Genomic DNA, 22,523 nt, shown 5'->3' on the forward strand with positions numbered 1-22,523 from the left:
GGTTGGCTCAGTGGTAGAGCGTCGGCCTGGCGTGAGGAAGTCCCGGGTTCGATTCCCGGCCAGGGCACACAGGAGAAGCGCCCATCTGCTTCTCCACCCCTCCCCCTCTCCTTCCTCTCTGTCTCTCTCTTCCCCTTCCGCAGCGAGGCTCCATTGGAGCAAAGATGGCCTGGGCGCTGGGGATGGCTCCTTGGCCTCTGCCCCAGGCGCTAGAGTGGCTCTGGTCACGGCAGAGCGACGCCCCGGAGGGGCAGAGCATCGCCCCCTGGTGGGCAGAGCCTCGCCCCTGGTGGGCGTGCCGGGTGGATCCCGGTCGGGTGCATGCGGGTGTCTGTCTGACTGTCTCTCCCCGTTTCCAGCTTCAGAAAAATACAAAAAAAAAAAAAAAAAAGTCATGCTTGAACTCCTGTCACTAAGCCCTGATGAGTAATATGCATTTGATGCTAGGAGTGAACATGATAGACTGATACATCAGTGACTCTCTTTTTTTTTTTTTTTTTCTGAAGCTGGAAACGGGAAGAGACAGTCAGACAGACACCCGCATGCGCCCAACCGGGATCCACCCGGCACGCCCACCAGGGGCGACACTCTTCCCACCAGGGGGCGATGCTCTGCCCCTCCGGGGCGTCTCTCTGCCGCGACCAGAGCCACTATAGCGCCTGGGGCAGAAGCCAAGGAGCCATCCCCAGCGCCCGGGCCATTTTGCTCCAATGGAGCCTTGACTGCGGGAGGGGAAGAGAGAGACAGAGAGGAAGGAGGGGGCGGAGGGGTGGAGAAGCAAATGGGCGCTTCTCCTATGTACTGTGGCCAGGAATCGAACCCGAGTCCCCCGCATGCCAGGTCTACGCTCTACCGCTGAGCCAACCGGCCAGGGCCGCATCAGTGACTCTTATTAGGACCCTGAAAACAGTCATTATACATAAACTCTCTGAAGTTAGGCATTTTTTTTCTTTATGCTTGATGATTTTGCCAAGGAGGGGGGTTGAGGGAGAGAGTGAAAAATTTTGAGTTGAAGATTTCTTTGATTTTGCTTTAATAGTCAGAACTTTCTTTCTTAATTTTTCTTTTCTTTCTCTTTTTTTGTGACAGAGATAGAAGGAGATATAGAGAGGGACAGATAGGGACAGACAGACAGGAAGGGAGAGAGATGAGAAGCATCAATCTTTGTTGCGGCTCCTTAGTTGTTCATTGATTGCTTTCTCATATGTGCCTTGACAGGGGGGCCTACAGCAAACTGAGTGACCCCTTGCTCAAGCCAGTGACCTTGGGCTCAAGCCAGTGAGCCTTGCTCAAACTAAATGAGCCCACGCTCAAGCTGGCAACCTTGGGGTTTTGAACTGGGGTCCTCCACATCCCAGTTCGACACTCTATCCACTGCACCACCATCTGGTCAGGCTATATTTTTGATTAAAGAGATATAATTATGCTAACAAAATTCTTCAAAGTTTTTCAGTAACTTTTAAGCAATTTTTATATAAAATGATAAATATCTTGGGTATATTACAATTCTTAGTTATCTTGTTTCTTGGAATATCTAATAATCACACACAAAAAGGTCATACAATTAGAGTTCAGTGTAAATGTAACCATGATTTAAATTAAAGGCCATTTAAAACCTGTGAAAGAGCTGCATTTGTCATCATTAAATGCACAAATAAATTCATCACAGAGTACACAAAATATTGTGAATGTTTATTTGTGTCTATCAAGTTATAATAATTTGACACATTTTATACTGTTATTGTTGGCTTTAGTTCAATTGTAGATTATATAACAATCTTACATTGACTAATTTTATCTAAGTTTGTCAACAATGAAATGCAAACTAAAGATCTTTCAGCAACTTATTAAAGCTCATTTGGGTAATAATACTTTATGTTAGAAAAAAAAATTAAGCCTGACCAGGTGGTGGTGCAGTGGATAGAGCATCGGACTGGGACGTGTAGGACCCAGGTTTGAAACTCCGAGGTCGCCAGCTTGAGAGGGGTCTCAGTCTCATCCAGCTTGAGTGGGAGTTTATCCAGCTTGAGGAAGGGCTCATCAGTTTGAGCATGGGGTCACTGGCTTGAGTGTGGGATCATAGACATGACCCTTGGTCGCTGGCCAAAGGTTGCTGGCTTGAGCAAGGGGTCACTCACTCTGCTATAGTCCCCTGGTCAGGGCACATATGAGAAAGCAATCAATGAACAACTAAGGTGCTGCAACGAAGAATTGATGCTTCTCATTTCTCTCTTTTCTTATCTATCTGTCCCTATCTGTTCCTATCTCTTTCTCTGTCAAAAAAAATTATATATAAAGCATTTCTACTGTTTACAACCCTTAAGCAATAATTTGAGAAAACATAAGAGAAGTAAATATCCTCTGATAAGAAAACTGGATATCTCCTGAAATTTTGATATACTGTAAGACGGTGGTTCTCAACCTTTCTAATGCTGTGACCCCGCAATACAGTTCCTCATGTTGCGGTGACCCCAAACCAAAAAATAATTTTGGTGGCTACTTTATAACTGTAATTTTGCTACAGTTATGATTCGGAATGTAAATACCTGATATGCATTATGTATTTTCTGATGGCTTTAGGCGACCCTGCCGGGGTCGCGACCCACAGGTTAAGAACCGCTGCTGTAAGAGAAAATGATATTATTTATAAAATATTAATTATTCATAGTTATAAAGGGAAGTTTTATATAAGAAACATAAAGTAAATAGAAAGTGTGCATTTAGAATAAATGCAATGTCTTTGCAGGGAAATAAGACTAAGATTTTTTTTTTTTAAATTTTTTATTTATTCATTATAGAGAGGAGAGGGAGAGACAAAGAGAGAGAGACAGAGAGAGAGAATGGGGGAGGGGGGAGGAGCTGGAAGCATCAACTCCCATATGTGCCTTGACCAGGCAAGCCCAGGGTTTCGAACCGGCGACCTCAGCATTTCCAGGTCGATGCTTTATCCACTGCGCCACCACAGGTCAGGCAAGACTAAGATTTTTAATCATCTATTATTTCAATCTTTAAATAATTTTCATATTGTTGATTGACAAAGTGAGATAATTACTTTTAATAAAAAGAAGGAAAAAACTCTTATGTTAGATCACAAGGTTATTGAATTCCTTAAAGTATGATATTTAAAACACCACTAGCATATTATATAAATTGCCTTATAATATATCTCATGTCTAAATATGCACTTCTGGAGAGCAAATTATATATATATATATATATATATATATATATATATATATATATATTAAAAAACTACAAGGGATCATATCTTTTGATCTTATCTTCTTCTAAGATTCAAGCATTGAGTGGGAAGAACTAAATGAAAAAAATGTTCATTGAATTGTTAATAATGTGGGTATTCTAAAGAATCAAAATTTTCAATGATGAACTAGTTAAAGAAGCTCATTTTTTTGGTAAAAAGTTTGTGACCTTGGGAAATTCTCTTCTTATATTTAATTGAAAATAATCATACAATAAATGTATATCAATTGGGGATGAGATGCTCAAAACAGGCAATGATGCAAAGAAACAGAATGAAAAGAAACACATGAAAATGTTTGTTTTTGGGTGGAGAGAATTTGGGAATTTTTCCCCCCTTCTATTTTGTATTACACACATTATCCAAATATCTTCTATAAAAAGTTGGAATATTTTATTAACAGAAAATAATATTTCATAAGTAATTAAAAAAGGAACAAAAAGCAAAGTTTTCAGTTGGCAGTCGGGCTGTAGAATGTGTGACAATACGTGGAGTAAGATGCAAAATCACTAACTTGTATAAATGTATGAGTGAGTTAAGGATACCAAGAAATTAGAATGAGCCAAATTCCAGAGGTGGACAAGCCCTTCCTGAGAGAGAGGAGACCTATGGCTGTAGCCATCCCTGGGTCTGCAGCGGAAGAGGGGCAACCAGACACGGAAAGGGATAAAGAGAAGAGCCAGACCTCTAAACCCACTTTTAACAGACAAGGTTTAGCATGAGGGGTTAGAATTCCAAGGAGTGAGTCCCAGTCACAGTGAACTATCACCACCAGCCAGTTGTTTCCCAGGGGGCCTCCACTGAGTGCCTGGAGGCAGTATGCCAAAGGCTGGGGACAGGACCAACCCGGTGGGCTAAGAGAAATTCCCCAGGATGTGTGTGGGGCCCTTAAAGAGTGAGGGCAGCAGTTAGTTGAAGGCATGGGACAGAGCAGAGGAGCCGAGAGGCATGTTTTGAGGCGCATGGGATCCCCACTTAGCGTATGATGGTTGTAGCGCACAGGCCAAGGAAGGAAAGGAAATCCTCAAGATACACAGTCTCATTGCTTGAAAGGCAGCAGCAGCCTGGAAAAGTAGGGTTGAGAAAGATTGTTCCCAGCCACAGAGGTCTTCCTAAAGCAAGGCAGCGGCTAGCTGAGGACTGCGGCAGAGCGTCAGGGTGGAGTAAACTCTCCTGAGATGCAGGAAGAGCTGGAGAGAACTCTCCCACCAAACTAAAGAGCTGATGGATGGTTCAAAAAGCAGAAAGAGTTCTTCTGTGGCTTAGAAAAGAGTCAGATGAACTACAGCCCATAAGTGGTCACTAGAGGCTGCTGGTGCTCAGAATCTGGGATCTATGAAGGAAATGTCTTGATTTCACTCTCAAAACCTAAAACCAGAATAAAAGAGTTGTAAAAAACAAATAACAAAATAAAAATGACAACAAAGCCCAATTTCAGTTTAAGAACAGAGTAATCCAGTCACTCCACCAAGATGCCTGATAAAAGAGAGGTCTGTCCTTTTCACGTCATTAATATTATATTATTTAACCTACAATGCCTGCAATATCATAAAAAATTACAAGGCAGACCCTAAAATCTAGAATAAAAATAAGAATAGAAGGAAACCGATGATCCAGATGACTACTTAATAGTACAACCCAGTGTGTGGATGTCCTGGGTTCAATTCCCGGCCAGGGCACACAGGAGAAATGTCCATCTGCTTCTCTACCCTTCCCCCTCTCCTTTCTCTTTTTCTCTCTCTTCCCCTCCTGCAGCCGAGGCTCCACTGGAGCAAAATTGGCCCCGGTGCTGGGATGGCTCCATGGCCTCTGCCTCAGGCGCTAGAATGACTCCAGTAGCAACAGAGCAAAGTCCCCGATGGGAAGATCATCGCCCCCTGGTGGGCTTGCCTAGTGGATCCCGATATGGCACATGTGGGAGTGTATCTCTCTGCCTCCTCACTTCTCACTTCAGAAAAATACAAGAAGAAAAAAAAAAGAACAAACCTGTATATACAACAACTTAAATGGGTCTTGAGGTCATTATTCTGTCTGTATGATTCCACTTATAGAATATTTGTGAAATGACAAAATTATAGAGATAGAAAACAGATTAATGGTTGTCAGGTGTTAGAGCAGGTGGGGAGGAGGAGGGTAGGTGTGACAGTAAAGTGACAGGACAGCGCAAGGAATCTTTGTGGTGATGGAATAGTTCTGTTTTGATTGCAGTGATGGGCATAAAAATTTAAATATGTTTAAAACGACATAAAACTATAAACACACATATTGCACCAATGTTAAATTTCTGGTTTTGGTATTTTAGTATATTGGATGTAACCACTGAAGGATACTGGGTGAAGGGTACATGGGACCTTTCTTACTATTTTTTTTTCATTTCTTGTGAATTTATAATTATTTTAAAATGAAAAAAAAAAGGAATGAGTCATTGACTCATGCGATGTCACTGAGTATCAAAACAGTATGTTAACAAAAAGAATACATGCTGTAAAATTCTAAGAATTCCAAGAACAGTGAAGACATCTATGAAATACATGAGCAGATACAGCTAATTTGTGGTGACAGGAACGGGAACAGGAGTTGGATGGGGGTGGATGGTGGGTGTTCTCTGGACTTGCAAGGGGCACAACAAACTTGGTTTATCAAAAACCCATCAAAATCATTTAAGATTTGTACATTTTAGTTCCTGTAAATTATAGCTCAATAAAAAAGTTAAAGAAAACGATATTACATTCCAAAAATGACAGTCTTTTTTTACCAGTGTCCTCTTAAAGTAGTCCTGTAACATGTGTCTTGTTTACTCCATACATCATGGGTCAGATATACAATTCCAATTAGTTAAAATGAACAGTACAAAAATATATGATGTAAATATTGCAATATTTAACTTGACCTCACTTAAGCATTAAGAAACTCCAAATATTATTATTACACCTTTAACCCTGACTTAGATTTAGGAAGTACAAGGAAGACCAGAAGAATACTCTATAGTTTCTATGGTTACACATTGCCACTGTCTAAAGTGATAAAAGCATGATGTTTAAGTTCATCTCCATTGACTGATGATTTGTTCAAACCTGCTTTTCTAATCAAATCTCTTCGCTTGCAGCAAGAGTTCTTTGAACGTCTCTACGTCATGTACACTATTGGATATTCCATCTCCTTCGCTTCCCTGGCTGTGGCTATTCTCATCATCAGTTACTTCAGGTGAGTGGTTCCCATTCACACTTTTATCCATCAAAGACACAGAGGTCTCACAACTTGTGCCCCCAAATATTTTTCCCAACACGGGATTTTGAATCCAGCCTAGTGTTATCTCCTTTGACTTTGACAAATTATTTTTTATGAGAATTTAGGGTTTTGTTTGTTTGTTTAAAATCTTAAAGTATAGAAGCAGCTGACATCATTAGGCCAATCGAGCTGTACTGCAGTGCATTTGTTTGCCCAGTGATACAGGATAGAGTTGAATGAGTTACATAAATTTTTATTCATGATGTGAAGACTTATGTCACTTTTCCCAAAGGATCTTAGTGCCATTAGATAGAAATGTACTTTAAATAATTTCCCAAATTATCTGATGTCATATATCAAGAAATACTGTTTATTACATTTGCTGTGGTATATTTTTATTTACTTATTTGTCCAAATTAACTCAACTTAATCTAAATCAACACAAATTTTTGATTACCAATAAGGAGATAAAATAACATATCTAGGCTATATAGAGTCATGATGCTGGCAGCTGGTTTGTGATGCAAACAGCAGAGGCAACAACTGGTGCAGAGTTTGAGAAGCGCTGTGATCCAGTTGGTGTGCAGTCATTTGGGAAGGCATAAGAGGGAGATGGAGGAAGACTTGTCAAATGAAGTAAAATCTTGCCTGACCTGTGGTGGCGCAGTGGATAAAGCGTCGACCTGGAACTCTGAGGTTGCCGGTTCGAAACCCTGGGCTTGCCTGGTCAAGGCACATATGGGAGTTGAGGCTTCCTGCTCCTCCCCCCTTCTCTCTCTCTCTCTCTCCCTCCTTTGTCTAAAAATGAATAAATAAACAAATATTTAAAAAAAAAACAAATGAAGTAAAATCTCAAATAATACATGAGTACAAAAAAGAGGAAAGTAGGGGAGAGAGTTTCAATGCTATATTAAAGAAAGAAAAAGCACAGCATCATTGAGAATTTGGAATTTTGGTGTAGGTAAGTGACGGGCATCGAAAGAGAGGTAAGCAGGGCTGAGAATTGAGACCGGTAGGTTATAAGGAATTGAACATTACACCAAGAGCCATGAGGAGCCATTGAAGGACTTTAAGCAGAGGAGTGACCTGGAAGGTTACTTACATTGTAAAGGGGAGTGTGAGCTGGTGGGAAGCAAGACAGGAAGCCCATTTGGAAGAGACTATTGGAATAACCCAGGACAAGAAGATGGCGCCTGGTCCAGGGCTGTGGCACTGGGGGTCGGATAGATATGGAGGGTGTTGAGATATATTCATGATGATAGTAGAGTTTAAGAATTTAGTGCTAAATTATGGGTGGGCAAAGAAATGAGGGGAGATGACATAATTAGAAAGCTAAAATGGAGATTTTAGAAGCTAATGGAAACTGCAACGAACAAAAGTTTTATATTTTGTTTCTTTTTATCTTATAATTATCTCTTCCTTGAAACATTTCATGCCTATTTCCTGCTTTATTTCCTTTGGTTTATTACTATTTAATGTACTACCTGATTTACTTATTGATTTTTTTAATTTTTTGTCTCTTCTTCTACAGTGTAAAGCAACACGAGTAGGCATTTTTTTCCCTGTTTGTTCATTGCTGCATTTCAGTAGCTGATCTGTACTTGTTATGTACTGCTACTGAATTAACAAATAAATGACTAGTTCTACTGTTTAAATAACTTCTCCTACCACAATTACCCACATTGTAGTGGTACAGTTTATATTTCCAAAGCTTTTTCTTTATTGATTCCCTAGTCCATTTATTCAACAAGTATATCTCTCTACCATATTTCTCTACCATAGACCCTTTTTGGTATCGATGGAGGCCAAGTTGAGATATGGCGCAGAACAGAAAAGTAGAATACACACCCTTGAGAGAAAGCAACCCATTAAATGATTATCAAAGAAAATATTGTTAGTACTGTAATGCCAGTTTCTATAAGGAGCTTTGGGAATACCAAGGAGGCAGGCCAAAACTAATGAGAGGAGAGAAACTTCCCAGAATAACACTGAAAAATGAGAAGAAATTCGGCGCATTCCAGAGGATGGAAACACAATGTGCAAAAGTCAGAGGCATAGAGCAGCAGAGTACGCTCAGGGAACAAAGAGGGGTCCCATACGAATGCAGGATTTGGTGCTTAGGGAGTAGTGGCCATATAGGAATGTCCAGGAAGAGACTAGATATTGTGGCACTAGGTTTTGCAAGCTTTTTTTTTTTTTTTACAGGGAGAGAGAGAGAGTCAGAGAGAGAGGGATAGACAGACAGGAACAGAGAGAGATGAGAAACATCAATCATCAGTTTTTTGTTGCGACACCTTAGTTGTTCATTGATTGCTTTCTCATATGTGCCTTGACCGTGGGGCTACAGCAGACTGAGTAACCCCTTGCTCAAGCCAGCGACCTTGGGTCCAAGCTGGTGAGCTTTTTGCTCAAGCCAGATGAGCCTGCGCTCAAGCTGGCGACCTCAGGGTCTCGAACCCGGGTCCTTCCATATCCCAGTCTGACGCTCCATCCACTGCGCCACTGCCTGGTCAGGCTTTGCAAGCTTTTTAAAAGAGCTTTGAATTTAGTCTTCTAAAAGTAAGTAACGAAGGGAGACAATTGTGAGATTATAAAAGGATTCTTCAAAATAGCCTTGTAAAATTGGCTTGGCAGGTATATTTTAGAGACCAAAAAACTGAAGCTCCATGTCCAAGGTTATAGTTGATAGGTGGTCCAGCTGGAAACAGAACCTTCATTTTCTGACTCCTACCAAGAGGTCATTCCTTTACACCAAGCTTAGCTGTGCTTGTTCAGAATAATAGACAAGTATTGATAAGGAACTTAAAATTTCAGGAGGATGCACATGACTAATATTTCTTTCTTTTTTTTTTTTCTTTTTCAGAGACAGAGAGTGAGTCAAGAGAGGGATAGACAGGGACAGACAGACAGGAACGAAGAGAGATGAGAAGCATCAATCATTAGTTTTTCATTGTGCGTTGCAACACCTTAGTTGTTCATTGATTGCTTTCTCATATGTGCCTTGACCGTGGGCCTTCAGCAGACCAAGTAGCCCCTTGCTGGAGCCAGCGACCTTGTGTTCAAGCTGGTGGGCTTTTTGCTCAAACCAGATGAGCCCACACTCAAGCTGGTGACCTCTGGGTCTCGAACCTGGGTCCTCTGCATCCCAGTCCAACGCTCTATCCACTGCGCCACCGCCTGGTCAGGCACGACTAATATTTCTTTGATTTACCTAATAGTTCATCACAGTATTTAACAGTGGATTCTTTCTACATAATTACTTTATATGTAATTGCTATATACACATATATAGAAAATGTTACACAAACATATCAGAAATTGTTCTGTTTCAAAAACAAAATACTCTTTTGTTAGGATAGTAAATAGTGTTGAGTCTTTGAAAAATCAAAACTTACTTATATATGGTGATGGCACTAGTTACAGTAAATAATTGCCACATACACTTGATAAACTATCTGGCCAAATACTGCTCATCTGTGAAGACACTCCTAGGGAAGTCAATATGAGAGGACCATCTGGGCACAATGGACACGAATACATGTTTCTAACATATTAACACTGGAATGATTTCAGAATAGCTAAATGTAGCTTATTCTTATTTGACCTCCCTATCCTATGTTATGAAATAAAAAAATAAGTTATTGGGTTGAAATTTTTCTTACTCCCTATACTTAGGTGCTTTGTCTTCTGGAAGAAAGGTAAAATTAGGAAGTTGTGCTTTCTCACAATTAAGCAACGGCAGAACTGGGCTGTTAGACCAAGTTACACACAGTTTTCCTAGAGTTTGTATTTATTTATTTATTCTAAAATCAAACTTAAAGAAAAACTATTTTATGTAGTTAGCTTTCTGTTCTGGAAATTAGTGTTATTATATCTAACACAAACGAGGTTACTAATTTAACTTGTGTCTATGATCCTTTTATAATTCTAACACTTTTTTGTTGTTAAAATAAGCTTGTTTATTCTTTAACATGCCTAGAAAATAAAATTATGTAATACTATCACAATATTTTATTTTTTCTTACAGAGAATGTATTGAAAATGTTAAAGTTTCAGTTTTAATAATGTTTATCTCTGTTCAAGTTAACCATTTACCATTTTTTACTTTAATATACAGTATAATATAATACTATAGTATAATTTAGTATAATATTCAACATTTCAAATTCTGGATGAACATAAGGGTAAATTTGAAATTAATTCCCCAAAAGTTACATTTTAGTTTTTGATCCCAATTGTTTCTGTTGGAAAGATATAATGAGTTTCTATCTTTGTTCAGTTTTATTATATTTTTTTTCTTTCTTGGGAGGAGTTTGGGCTCATTTATGTATTTTCTTTGCCTATTTTTATTTTTTTTAAAATCTATAACTTTTTATTTTCTCCCCATAGACGATTGCATTGTACTAGGAACTATATCCACCTGCACTTATTTGTATCTTTCATGCTGAGAGCTGCAAGCATCTTCGTCAAGGACAGAGTGGTCCATGCTGACACAGGGCTAAAAGAGCTGCAGTCCCAGATGATGCAGGGTGACCTGCAGAATTTCATAGGTGTGCCTTCTATGGACAAATTACAATATGTAAGTGTTTCCATCATATTCTCTCACTATACAAGGGAAATTTTACAATACACTAAATTTTGGCTTATTTTATTCCTGGACTAACTGAAATAGGTGACCAATTCATGTATCAACGCTTACTATCTCAATTCTCTCTTTAACTCTCATGCCTAATCACTCATTCAAGAATGTTTTAGAATGGAAACTTTAAAAAAGCGTGTGATTGGGATTGCATTTGATGTATGGCTCATAGCAGCTGTTACTACAGAAGTAAAAGCCTATGCATAAAGCCAGAAACTTGGGATTTAAAAGGCCATGACATTTAGTTCCTTTATTGTAGACTCACAGACTTGTTTCAATGTAAGATTCACGGTACAGTACTTGAGTCTGCTGTTAATTATCCTGGTATTATTTAGTAAATAGAATCACCCAATATTTCAGTTAATTAGATCCTTAAAGGAATATATCTGGAAATTAAGTATAGTCGGTTAATTGTCTTGTTGGTGTGAATTAATGCCCTCTCTGTGTCTTTGCCTTGTGCCTTGTAGCATTGTCTTCCCTGCTGGTTCTGAATCTAGACTGGCTTTGCGACTTGTTTTATACAATAGAACAAAGTAGAAGTCATAGTGTGCATGTTGAGGGTAGACCATTATGAGTGAGCCTAGCCAACCAAGATCAGTTGAGCTGGGTCCAGATCAGCAGAATCACCTAGCCTAGCCAATCCAGAGTCATAGGATCTATGAAATGTTTATTTTTTTAAGTCATTAACTTTAGGAGCATAAACAAAACCCAGAATGAAATAGATTTATGGTAGAATGATGGCTAATATTTTTTTCTTTTTGATTTTTTTGTACTTTCTAAATTTTTTCTAATGATCATGGATGCTTTTTAAAAACAGGAGAAATTAAGCAAAAGTGATTTTTTTGGGTAATTTTTGAAGGAAAAAATCTTATTTTAAAAATAGAATTAAAACTATAATCTTAAAAATGTTACATTAAAATAATTTTGTTCTAGTCTCTTTCAACAGCCATGGCCTTCTTATGTAGAAGAGATATAGATTAAAAAAAAAAACAAAAATGAGAAGTTGTTTTTTAGTCGTCTGATGTTGGCATTCAGCACAATTAGGAGTTCTAATATGATGCAATTCTGGTTTATTTGTGACAGATTGGGTGCAAGATTGCTGTTGTGATGTTTATTTACTTCTTGGCTACAAACTACTATTGGATCTTGGTGGAAGGTCTCTACCTGCATAGTCTAATCTTTGTGGCTTTCTTTTCTGACACCAAATACCTGTGGGGCTTCACCTTTATAGGCTGGGGTAAGGAAATTATGTCTCTTTTTCCTTTAAACTACATTATGGATTTCTGGGCTTTCTGTCATGACTATCATTAACATTCAGCCATTTTCCTGAGGTCACTCCTCATCTTTAGTTTATTACTCCTTCTTTCTCTTTCATTGTTCATTGAGGGGAATTATAAGAGCAAGTCTCTAGTTCTCCCAGTGGCAACAAACTTTGCATGGTTAACGTCTGGTTGGTGTTCTTAGGCCAGATTCTTGAGAAGGATTTTTGGTGGAAACATAAGAGAACACATTGTTAGACATACACATTTACAACTACTCTGTTCATATCTTCTGCCAGTGTCCTGATTTAGCAATAATTTTATCTTAAAAATTTTGACTTTTCAATTTCTAAGCTGTAATGCCTCCCTGTTGATTTGTATTTCTAGATTGTATGATGAAAAAGCCAGAGAGGAACTTATAAGACCATCATGACTCCATGTGACAATAAAAATTACAAACTAATTACATAGATTTACCATGTCTTTTGGGTAGAAGTAATTCAAATAGCTTATGGGATAAGTAATTTTAAATAAAGATATTCAGCCCACATTTTAAAAATGCCTTATCAGTACTAGAGGGATTACTGGACTAGCACTAGCACAGCATGATATGGAGAGAGATTGTGTTTGTTAAAATTTAAGAAGTATTAAAACTCATATGTGGTTAAAATTAAGAAGTTTCAAGATTAACAGTCACTTATTGCACTTGTTGTTTTAATATTTAAATTATGAGATGCTCAGCATAGGAAAAAAATGAAGTGTCTTAAACTCAAATTTAAAGGGTTTCCCCCTCTCCAAAATCAGAATATTTCCTGGCCCATTTTGCCTTAAAATTCTTTTAACACTTGAAAATTTGAAGTGAGAAACATTGAATTTCCTGCTACTTAATTACTAATGTTTAAGAAGACAAATGGTCAGTTTACATAACACTTCATTTATTATAATATAATGATTGTTATGAAAGAAGTTTTATTTCAGAAGGCAGCTTGTCTGTTTTTAAGGTCTTCTTGTATCTTTAACTAGCAGTTACTAAATATACATCGCATTTTTTGGAGTACCTTGTAAATTTCTTTGACAGTTTTTAGTACTTTGACTTCAAGACAAAATTATGCCTGTGTACTTACATAATTACTAGACATTGGTAAAAGTGTTCATAGAAATCTTAACAATATATATAGACATTTGTCTAAATTGTATTTTATTCTTTTTATTTCTGCAGCACCAGTCACATTTGTAATAAATTTTTTTCCTTCTATTTACTTATTGGTTTGATAGCCAACTTCTCCATCAATTCTTTTTTTAAAATTTTTATTAATTTTAATTTATTATGTTTACACGGATTCAACTGTCCCACTGAATACAACACCCTCACCCCCACCCCCATGTCCTAATTTATACCCCCTTTGCTCCCCTCCCTCTGGGATTTGCTGTCTTGTTATCTGTATCAATTCTTATTTAACTATATCCATTGATTCTCCATCCTTATAGTCAGGAATTTATTTCCCTGAAACCCAGGAAACTAGTTTTTAAATCTTTCTATAAAAGAAAGAATTTTTAAAAAATCAAGTGAGCTTCTGTGTAAGTATGAGTTTCTTACTTTATTTTTACTACTTTTATTATTAATTTGTCCACAGAAATTTTGGCTTAAGAATAACTATAGTAGGTAAGCATCATTCCTTGAAATCATTTGATCAAGCGGTTGAAGAACATACATGAAAGCAAGTAGGATTTATATGAAAGCTCGCTTTGAAAAAACATTTTACACACAATATTATGCTAACTCAATTAACCACAATCTAAAACACTAATAACCAATATTATGGAGTTATAATATTAGAGTTGGGCTATGTTTTGACTCCTTCTCTTTTAAACTTAATTTTTTAAAACCATATATGCTCTAGTCTAGGACATACATAATTAAGAGAATAGTAATATTCTTTGAAGAATATCTCTCTGCTACTCAAACACAACTACTATTTAACAAAGTAAATACTATTTATTTGATGACTAGTCAATTTTCTCTCATCTCAACACTGAGAATACGATTTTAAAACATTTGTATTTCTTACTCATTTTTAAAAATCCCTATGAGAAAAATAATGGTCAGAAACATTAAAGCTGCTTTGCCAGGATCTTTTGCTAGAATAATTCATAGTGAACCCAGTTTTATACCTTCTTTCAATGATGCGATTTATTGCCTTCAGTAGAGAAGAGAGCTTGCTTGGATTCCTTTGTTATTCATTTGGGCTCATTCATTATAACATTCAGCTCTCTTCAGCTGGCTGTGGAGTTACATTATTTATATCGATTTTGCTGATTTTTAACAATCCGTTGGAAGGGAAGGAAATGAGTCTAAAGAGGAACAGATGCCACAGTTGACCTTTAGTAAATTGAAGGCAAGTATTTAAAATGACTATTTTTTTGCACTTCTTTATTATGTAGCAAGATATGTAGAGGAGTAAAGGCAGATACTGACGATGACTATGTTTCTTTTCTTGCAACCAACCTCATTCTTCATTTTCCCCATCGCTGCCTCAGTCTTCTCATAAAAATGGCACTTTATTCTCCGTTCCATTTTGTTTCTTTTCCACTGCACATTAAAAAAAAACGTAGCTAGTTCTGTATTTAAAAGGTGTTAATCTTATTTCTTTATCCTTGTTGAATGTAACTTACATCTATATGAACAGCCGTTCTTAATTTTCAGCTGTCAAATGAAATGTCTGAATATGCATATCATATAAAAACATCTTTTCTGGTTATATTATGTAGTCATGTCCCTATTGCCAGGCTTTTATGTAGAATATTTTCATGTTCTATATTCTCTGAAAATAATCAGGAGATGGTACTACATTTCCAGTTTAGTTATTGCTATATAAAATGATCTTGGCCTGACCAGGCGGTAGTGCAGTAGATAGAGCATTGAACCGGGACATGGAGGACCCAGGTTCAAAAGCCCAAGGTTGTCGACTTGAGTGTGGGCTCATCCGGCTTGAGTGCGGAGTCGCTGGCTTGAGTGTGGGATCATAGACATGACCCCATGGTCACTGGTTTGAGCCCAAGGTCGCTGGCTTGAGCAAGGGGTCACTAGCTCTGCTGTAGCCCTCAGCTTCCATCAAGGCACATATGAGAAAACAATCAATGAACAATTAAGGTGCCACAACAAAGAATTGATGCTTCTCATCTCTTTCCCTTCCTGTCTGTCTGTCCCTCTCTTTGACTCTCTGTCAAAAATAAATTAAAATAAAATAAATAAAATAAAATAAAATAAAATGGTCTCAACCCAGTAAGGATTATTTGATCACCCATTTGGCATAAATAGAATTGAATGTGGAGATACGTATGGAGTCCCCACACACAAGAAACATGCAGTCTGGCCTTTTACGTTATTCTGTTTCTTGTTCGCCTGTTTGGATGGTATGTGTTATATTTAAAATATTTAATTTATAAAATGTATTTATATAATTATTCATAATAGTCAGTAGAACACCCTTGCATAATTAAAAATCTCATTGTTTGCTGAAAACATAATTTAAAGGTCTAAAAAAATGTTCTCCTATGTTTTTAATGTCATTATTAATTCTACTGAAGGTTACTTTAAAGTAAAATTATATCTACCATTAGAGCCAATAAAAGATCTATATTTTGGCTCTACTTGATGAAAAATAATAAACTTGATTCTCTCTGCTGATCACTTTTTCCATTTTGTTAAGACGTAATTTGGGGTTTTATTCAATCACAAAATTATATAGATTATGAACTCTTTTAAAAAAATGATAGTCCACTTTAAATTCACATTTGTAACAATTATGTGGCTTTATCTCTGTAGATTTACCTGGTTTCAAGTTTCTACTTCCTCTCCACCAAGTTGATTTTCTACAGTTTCTGCTCACTGGCAATATTTAACTAGTAAAAACATTGTCTTTTCCATTGTAGTTCTTCTGTTTCAGATTGTTGTGGGTTTTTTTTTTTTTTTTTTTTACAATGCCCTGTTTTACTCTTTTAGAGTATTTTGTGGACTATGCATTAGATATATTTTTTAAAGATTTCTTCTGTTTCTACAGTAATTCTATCTCAGGAGGAGGTAGCTTTTCTATATTTTTTAAAAATAAACATGTTTCTTTGTAACAACAGAAGACTTCCAAAGGCTCTGCAATCTTCCTGACAGAGAGATGCATTTATTCCACAGTAGCTTAGAATCCCATGAGGACAATCCTGCCAACACTATATAGAGAGTCTTCTAGGTTCCTTAAAGAATGAACCCACAGGCAATGCTTTCCAGCCTACTGCCACAAATAGTGAGGGTCGTGGAGGCACAGGCTGGAACTTCCTGTCTGGGAAGCCGCTACAGACTGGGTTCCCAGGGGCATCAAGATTTCCGGTTTCTAAAACATTGTACATCTGTAGCATATCTAGGAATCCTCATCATGATGGGTTACTAATTTTTACAACCAACTGTATACTTTATGATCGATCTATGACCTCACAAGACTCCAATAGCAAGACAAGATTAGGACAAGGCTGAGGTAGGGCTCTGTGAAGCTGCTGAAGTGTCTAAAACAAGATGCAACTACATAGATCGAGATGAGGAGACCCTATTCCTTCTCTTTGGCTTCAAAACATGGCGGTTTTATGCAGTGGGATACTGCATATGTTTTTATTTGAAGAAAGGGTTTGATTGCTAAAGCATTTTTGACTGGTAGTTTAGTCCAAACCTTCATCTTAAAGGAGAATGCTGATGGGACCACACCAGAACCCAAGTCTACTTATTCTTAGGCCAGAGATTGCTTCCTTTTCAAAGTCTGTTATTTATACTGACATATTTTATGAAAATAACTCAGGTCTCAAGATAAATGCATATATTGAATAACATTTAAATTTACATTAAATTTACTTAAATTGAAATTGAAGACATCTGAATTTCAAACATTTTTTTCTATATTTATGTGTTCTCAATTATGTAATCATGTGCTACTAAGACTGGTGGTCGAAAACTCTCAAAGAGCCCCACAGTGGTTTCTGTTCTTTATTCCTCCATGATTGTCTCTATGCTATTTGTGAATGAGGGTCTTCCAAGAGTATGAGAAAAGCAACTTTTATTAAGACATCGTGCCTGATACAAGATATTTGTTCTAATTATCATCTAAAACATAATTCTTACTCAAATAACATTAATCAATGCATGTAGAACATCATTCAGGAACTTGCCCAGTCAGGAGATTGTAAAGGAAGCAGAAGATAAAAATCTGCAAATGCGGCCCTGGCCGGTTGGCTCAGAAGAGCATCGGCCCAGTGTATGGAAGTCCGGGGTTCTATTCCTGGCCAGGAAACACAGGAGAAGTGCCCATCTGCTTCTCCACCTTTCCCCCTCTCTTTTCTCTCTATCTCTCTCTTCCCCTCTTGCAGCCAAGGCTCCTCAGGCACTAGAATGGCTCTGGTTACAGTAGAGCAAAGCCCCAGATGGGCAGAGCATTGCCCCCTGGTGGGCATGCCAGTTGGATCCCGGTCAGGCACATGCGGGAGTCTGTCTGTCTGCCTCCCCTGGCTTCTCACTTCAGAAAAATAAATAAATAAATAAATAAATAAATAAATAAATAAATAAAAAGCTGCAAATGCGAAACGGAAAACTTAGGTAATGAACAACAGCCACCCTTTAAAGCTAGCCAAGGTAGCAGAGCAACAAAGGGACTATGTCAGGCCTTTGAAACATCCTGCCAGGAGCAGACATGCTCTCTCCATTACATGGTGTCATTCTTGTTTTAGTTCACAGGGTATTGATAACTGAAAATGTCTTATTAATTTTGCCTCCCCACTAAAATAAGTTTCAGGAAGACAGGGATATTGTTTATCTGTTCATTGTTTTAATCTTCAGAGATTACAACAATCCTTGACACATAAATAGGCACTTAATAAATGCTTACTCGATGTATGGGTAGACGATGGATAGATAGGTAGATGATGGATTGATGGCTAGACAGATAGTGAGATAGATAGATAGATAGATAGATAAGGTATGTGAGCCAAACCTAAGAAATAACTAATTTATTTTGGCAAAAAATTTATCTTCTATCTAGAAGATAGAATTCAAGAATATTAAAAAAAATAGAAGTTATATATAAACAATAAATAAAATTTGAATATAGAATTATAAAATTAATAGTCTCATAGGCAGGTTTAGGTTAAATTCCATTAGGTGATAGCTGAGGAGAACTCTGTTGTAAGGTATCATCTTATTTTCATTAAAGTTTTTTCCATTTATTTCTTTGTTGACTTTTTTGCTAAGAAGGAGTATCTGAAAAATTACAAATCTGCTTTTAAAAAATAAAGAATTTAATATTGTGTTTAATAAAATATGTTCTAAGTTAGACTAGAACCTTTTATCTTACTCTATAGGGTGCTTTCTAGCTTTTGTAGTGTTTTCATTATGGTTTCTCTCTCTTACTTTCTGTATTTTTAAACTACCTTTATAAAGCCCACATATTTATTAACTCCTTTGGTTCCCTTATTGAATGTTCCGTGAAAGTTACGGTTTGCAATTTCTTTTTGTGATACAAAGTCTCATCAACTCTAGCATGAACTGAATAGTTAACCTTTCCAGGTGGCAAAGGACTTGTGGAAACTCAATGCAATAGATTTGATGTTGCAGACTCACAAGGGATTTTCACTTGTGAAGGACAAACTCAGCCAACTAACATAGCAACCTCCTTTTCTAAGCTTTTCATGCTGGCAAATGCTTTGGTCATGAGCCAATAGGAACAACAACAAAAAGAAGCTAAACTGATCAAAACTTCCCAGTTTTGTAACTTGCAGAATAGCCTCCCTAGGCCTTCCAGTTTTAGAACGAAAACTTCTTTTTGTAACAATAGCCTCCCTGCAGCTCTTCATGAGTCACTCTTGTTGCTTCACTCTTCCTTGAAACCCTGGGGCTGTCAAGAGTCACACTTGAATGCACCAACCACCACCTCTTCTTGGCTCCAGGTCCACTCCCAATATAGCTTCACCCTCGATTTCTCAAATGAAGATTGGGCTAACCTTCATCTTCAGACTTTTGGGACCAAAAGCATCCCTATATTGGCTCATTTCTCAAATGGACAAGATGAAAATGAGAACTTTTCTAGTTCACATATTAACATTTTTTTCAAGTCTGTTTTTTCCTCTCTCAAATTTTAATAGTATATTTTTAATACTATTAAAATATACTATTTTCTTATTTTTATAAAAAGTATAAAAAGGAAATCCCTTAATATGAAAAGAAATACAGTCTCTGAACCCTTCTCTGATTGCAGGGTTCCCAGTGGTGTTTGTTGCAGCCTGGGCTGTGGCGCGAGCGACTCTGGCTGATGCGAGGTGAGCGAAAAGGAAGAGGGAAGGAGGGAGTCTCGGATTTTCACAAGACTCAGACTTCCTGCATGGAATTCGCACTTCATGGCATTGCCCTTCAGGGATGTCATGTGGGAAATTACCTTGATGTAATGGTAGCTTCTGATACATTACCAGCAAGCTGTCCGTCCCAGAGGTCATGGGACAGAAAGACCCATAGACTAGATTAGGATGGCTAAACTCCATGCCTTATGAAATCAGTTTAAATTAAAACATATTGTGATTCAAAGGGAAATCGATGGGTAAGTTACCGTAGTTCCCCATGTATAAGACGCACCCCTTTCCCGAAAAATTTGGGGTCTAAACACTGGGTATGTCTTATGCAGTGGTTGTAGATTTTTTATTTGCATTTCCTGCTTTTTCATGCAGATGAGGAGTTGTATGAATTTTATGATGAATAAAACTTGAGTATATAATATTTTTTTTTTCAAATTTCGGGCCCCAAAATTAAGGTGTGTTATACACGGGAGCACCTTCTACATGAGGAAATATGGTAACACATGTAGGATACCATGCAAGCAGGTGCAAAGACCTGACTGAGTACTGGGTTCAGCATCCTGTCTGGCAAACCAATGCGTTCGGTTTCCAATTCTGGCTGCAAGAAGTCCTACTTTCTAGTCAGACCTTTGGGTCTCATACTCTACCATTCACAGCCACATATTTACTGAGATTCATTCCTGCATTTTCTAGAGTGCTAAAATTTATTTTTAAAAATCTGAACAAAGGGTACTTTACGGGTCATGTTAACAAACACAGTGTGAGCTGAGGCATTGAAGAATTAATAAAAAATAAGGATCAATAGCATTTTCTTAAAAAAATCTGAAATCTCTGTTGCCTCTCATATCAAAGGGCAAATTTGAAACTTTGACATTAAAAATGATCAAAGTCAAGATTTTCCTACTTTTAGAGGAAGCTGGTTTTGACCTGCTTCCCAATCCAAGTATGGTGTGGAGCTGGAATTGTGTAGAGATTGAATCCCACTGTGTTACCAGACACCACAATGAAATGTCATTGAGGCAAAGAAAAGACTGTGGATATATTACCAAGCGTCAAAATAAAAAAAGATGATTTATAGATTCCAAGAGTCTTTTAGCCTGTGAATCAATGTTCAATTTATATTCACATAATATAAGCCACTTTTCTTAATGGTAGAAAGCCTTTCTATGGTAGTGTGATAGACATTCTATACAACTCAGTAACTTTAAAAAAATTTTTTTTCTTGTTTGGTTGAATAATGTGAAAAGTAGATTCATACATCTAAGGCTAGGAAATGTTCAATAACGTGCAAATCTAAAATTTCCTTGTGTTTGCAGTGGTAGAGCGTCAGCATGGTGTGCGGGCGTCCCAGGTTCAATTCCCGGCCAGGGCACACAGGAGAGGCGCCCATCTGCTTCTCCACCCCTCCCCCTCTCCTTCCTCTTTGTCTCTCTCTTCCCCTCCCGCAGCCAAGGCTCCATTGGAGCAAAGTTGGCCCGGGCACTGAGGATGGCTCTGTGGCCTCTGCCTCAGGCGCTAGAATGGCTCTGGTTGCAACAAAGCACCACCCCAAATGGGCAGAGCATCGCCCCCCTGGTAGGCGTGCCGGGTGGATCCAGGTCGGGCGCATGCGGGAGTCTGTCTGACTGCCTCCCCATTTCCAACTTCAGAAAAATACAAAAAAAATTTTTTTCTTGTGTTTGATTTTCATGTTATTCAAACTTCAAGTCTATTGATTCTGCAGATTTTAATGTGGCAGAATGACAGTTAGGTCTAGGGGTCTGGTTGATTTACTTGTGGTACATGCTTCCAATGGAATGCTGTGCTGCTGAGCTCTCTTTGGATTGAAAGAAAGAAAAAATATAATGTTGAAAGGAAATAGCACATTGCAGAATAGGGTATACTTTGCATTTTTTTGTTACACAAGGGAAAATAAGATTATAATATTTGTATTTGTGTATGAGTAAGGAAACACTAGAAGAACACACAGTTGCCTTACAGGTAATAAAAGGTATTACCTATAACGGGAAGGCCAGGGACAAGGTGAGGCAGGAATATGGGGAGGACTGAGATGTCTCAATGTCCATTTTTGGTAGAATTTGGTGTTTGAAATTAGAATGTATTGCCTATATAAAAAATAAAATTAAAAAATTTGTAGTTATTACATATATACTGAAAGTGTTTTGCCTTCAAAGAATAGTTGAAATAGGTTCTTATTATCTATAACTTGTTTATTAATTTAAAAGTAACTTCTTTATAAGTTTATCACATAGAATGAAAAATTATCATTATATCTTTATAACATATTTAAAAGATTTCATTTACTGTTGCCACAATCAATACTGGGTTTTGTCTAAGAAAAAAAACCCAGAAGACTTTTATTTATGTATATTTAGTTTAAAAAATTCTTCAAGGTTCTACATTAAAGTTTTAAGTGGAATAAGTTTTCATCAACTCTTTGCTAATTATTCTAGTGGAAGACATTTACTACACACCAGATTGGGTGAGGTCGAATCAAACTTATTTTGAATTTAATTCAACCCAACAAATATTTATACCTACATGCTATGTGTTATTTGGAGCACTTAAAACACAACAGAAAACAAGAATCAGTTAGTCCTTGCTCATGTAGAACTGAAATTCTAGTTGGGGTAGGAGGGAAGTAAAAGGTAAATATAACAATTAGGTAAATTATATAGTGTTTCATTAAATACTGCTAAGAACTAACTTTTAAAAATCAAAGATAACAAAAAAGCAAAAAGATTAAAAGATAACATTATGGATC

At 37.4% G+C, this 22,523-nt stretch overlaps 1 protein-coding gene across 2 annotated transcripts in view; it reads left to right on the top strand.

Annotated features, from left to right (window-relative positions):
- Window positions 1-22,523, top strand: part of PTH2R (parathyroid hormone 2 receptor) — a 66,321-nt gene that overhangs the window by 23,008 nt on the left and 20,790 nt on the right. For both annotated transcript variants that reach the window (XM_066345661.1, XM_066345662.1), the window contains 4 exons: window positions 6,366-6,463; window positions 10,877-11,066; window positions 12,210-12,363; window positions 19,669-19,729. In XM_066345661.1, the coding sequence (XP_066201758.1) occupies window positions 6,366-6,463; window positions 10,877-11,066; window positions 12,210-12,363; window positions 19,669-19,729 (503 nt within the window). The remainder of the gene's footprint in view (window positions 1-6,365; window positions 6,464-10,876; window positions 11,067-12,209; window positions 12,364-19,668; window positions 19,730-22,523) is intronic.

The sequence above is a fragment of the Saccopteryx leptura genome, chromosome 7, assembly GCF_036850995.1.
Source record: "Saccopteryx leptura isolate mSacLep1 chromosome 7, mSacLep1_pri_phased_curated, whole genome shotgun sequence".
Classification (NCBI taxonomy): domain Eukaryota; kingdom Metazoa; phylum Chordata; class Mammalia; order Chiroptera; family Emballonuridae; genus Saccopteryx; species Saccopteryx leptura.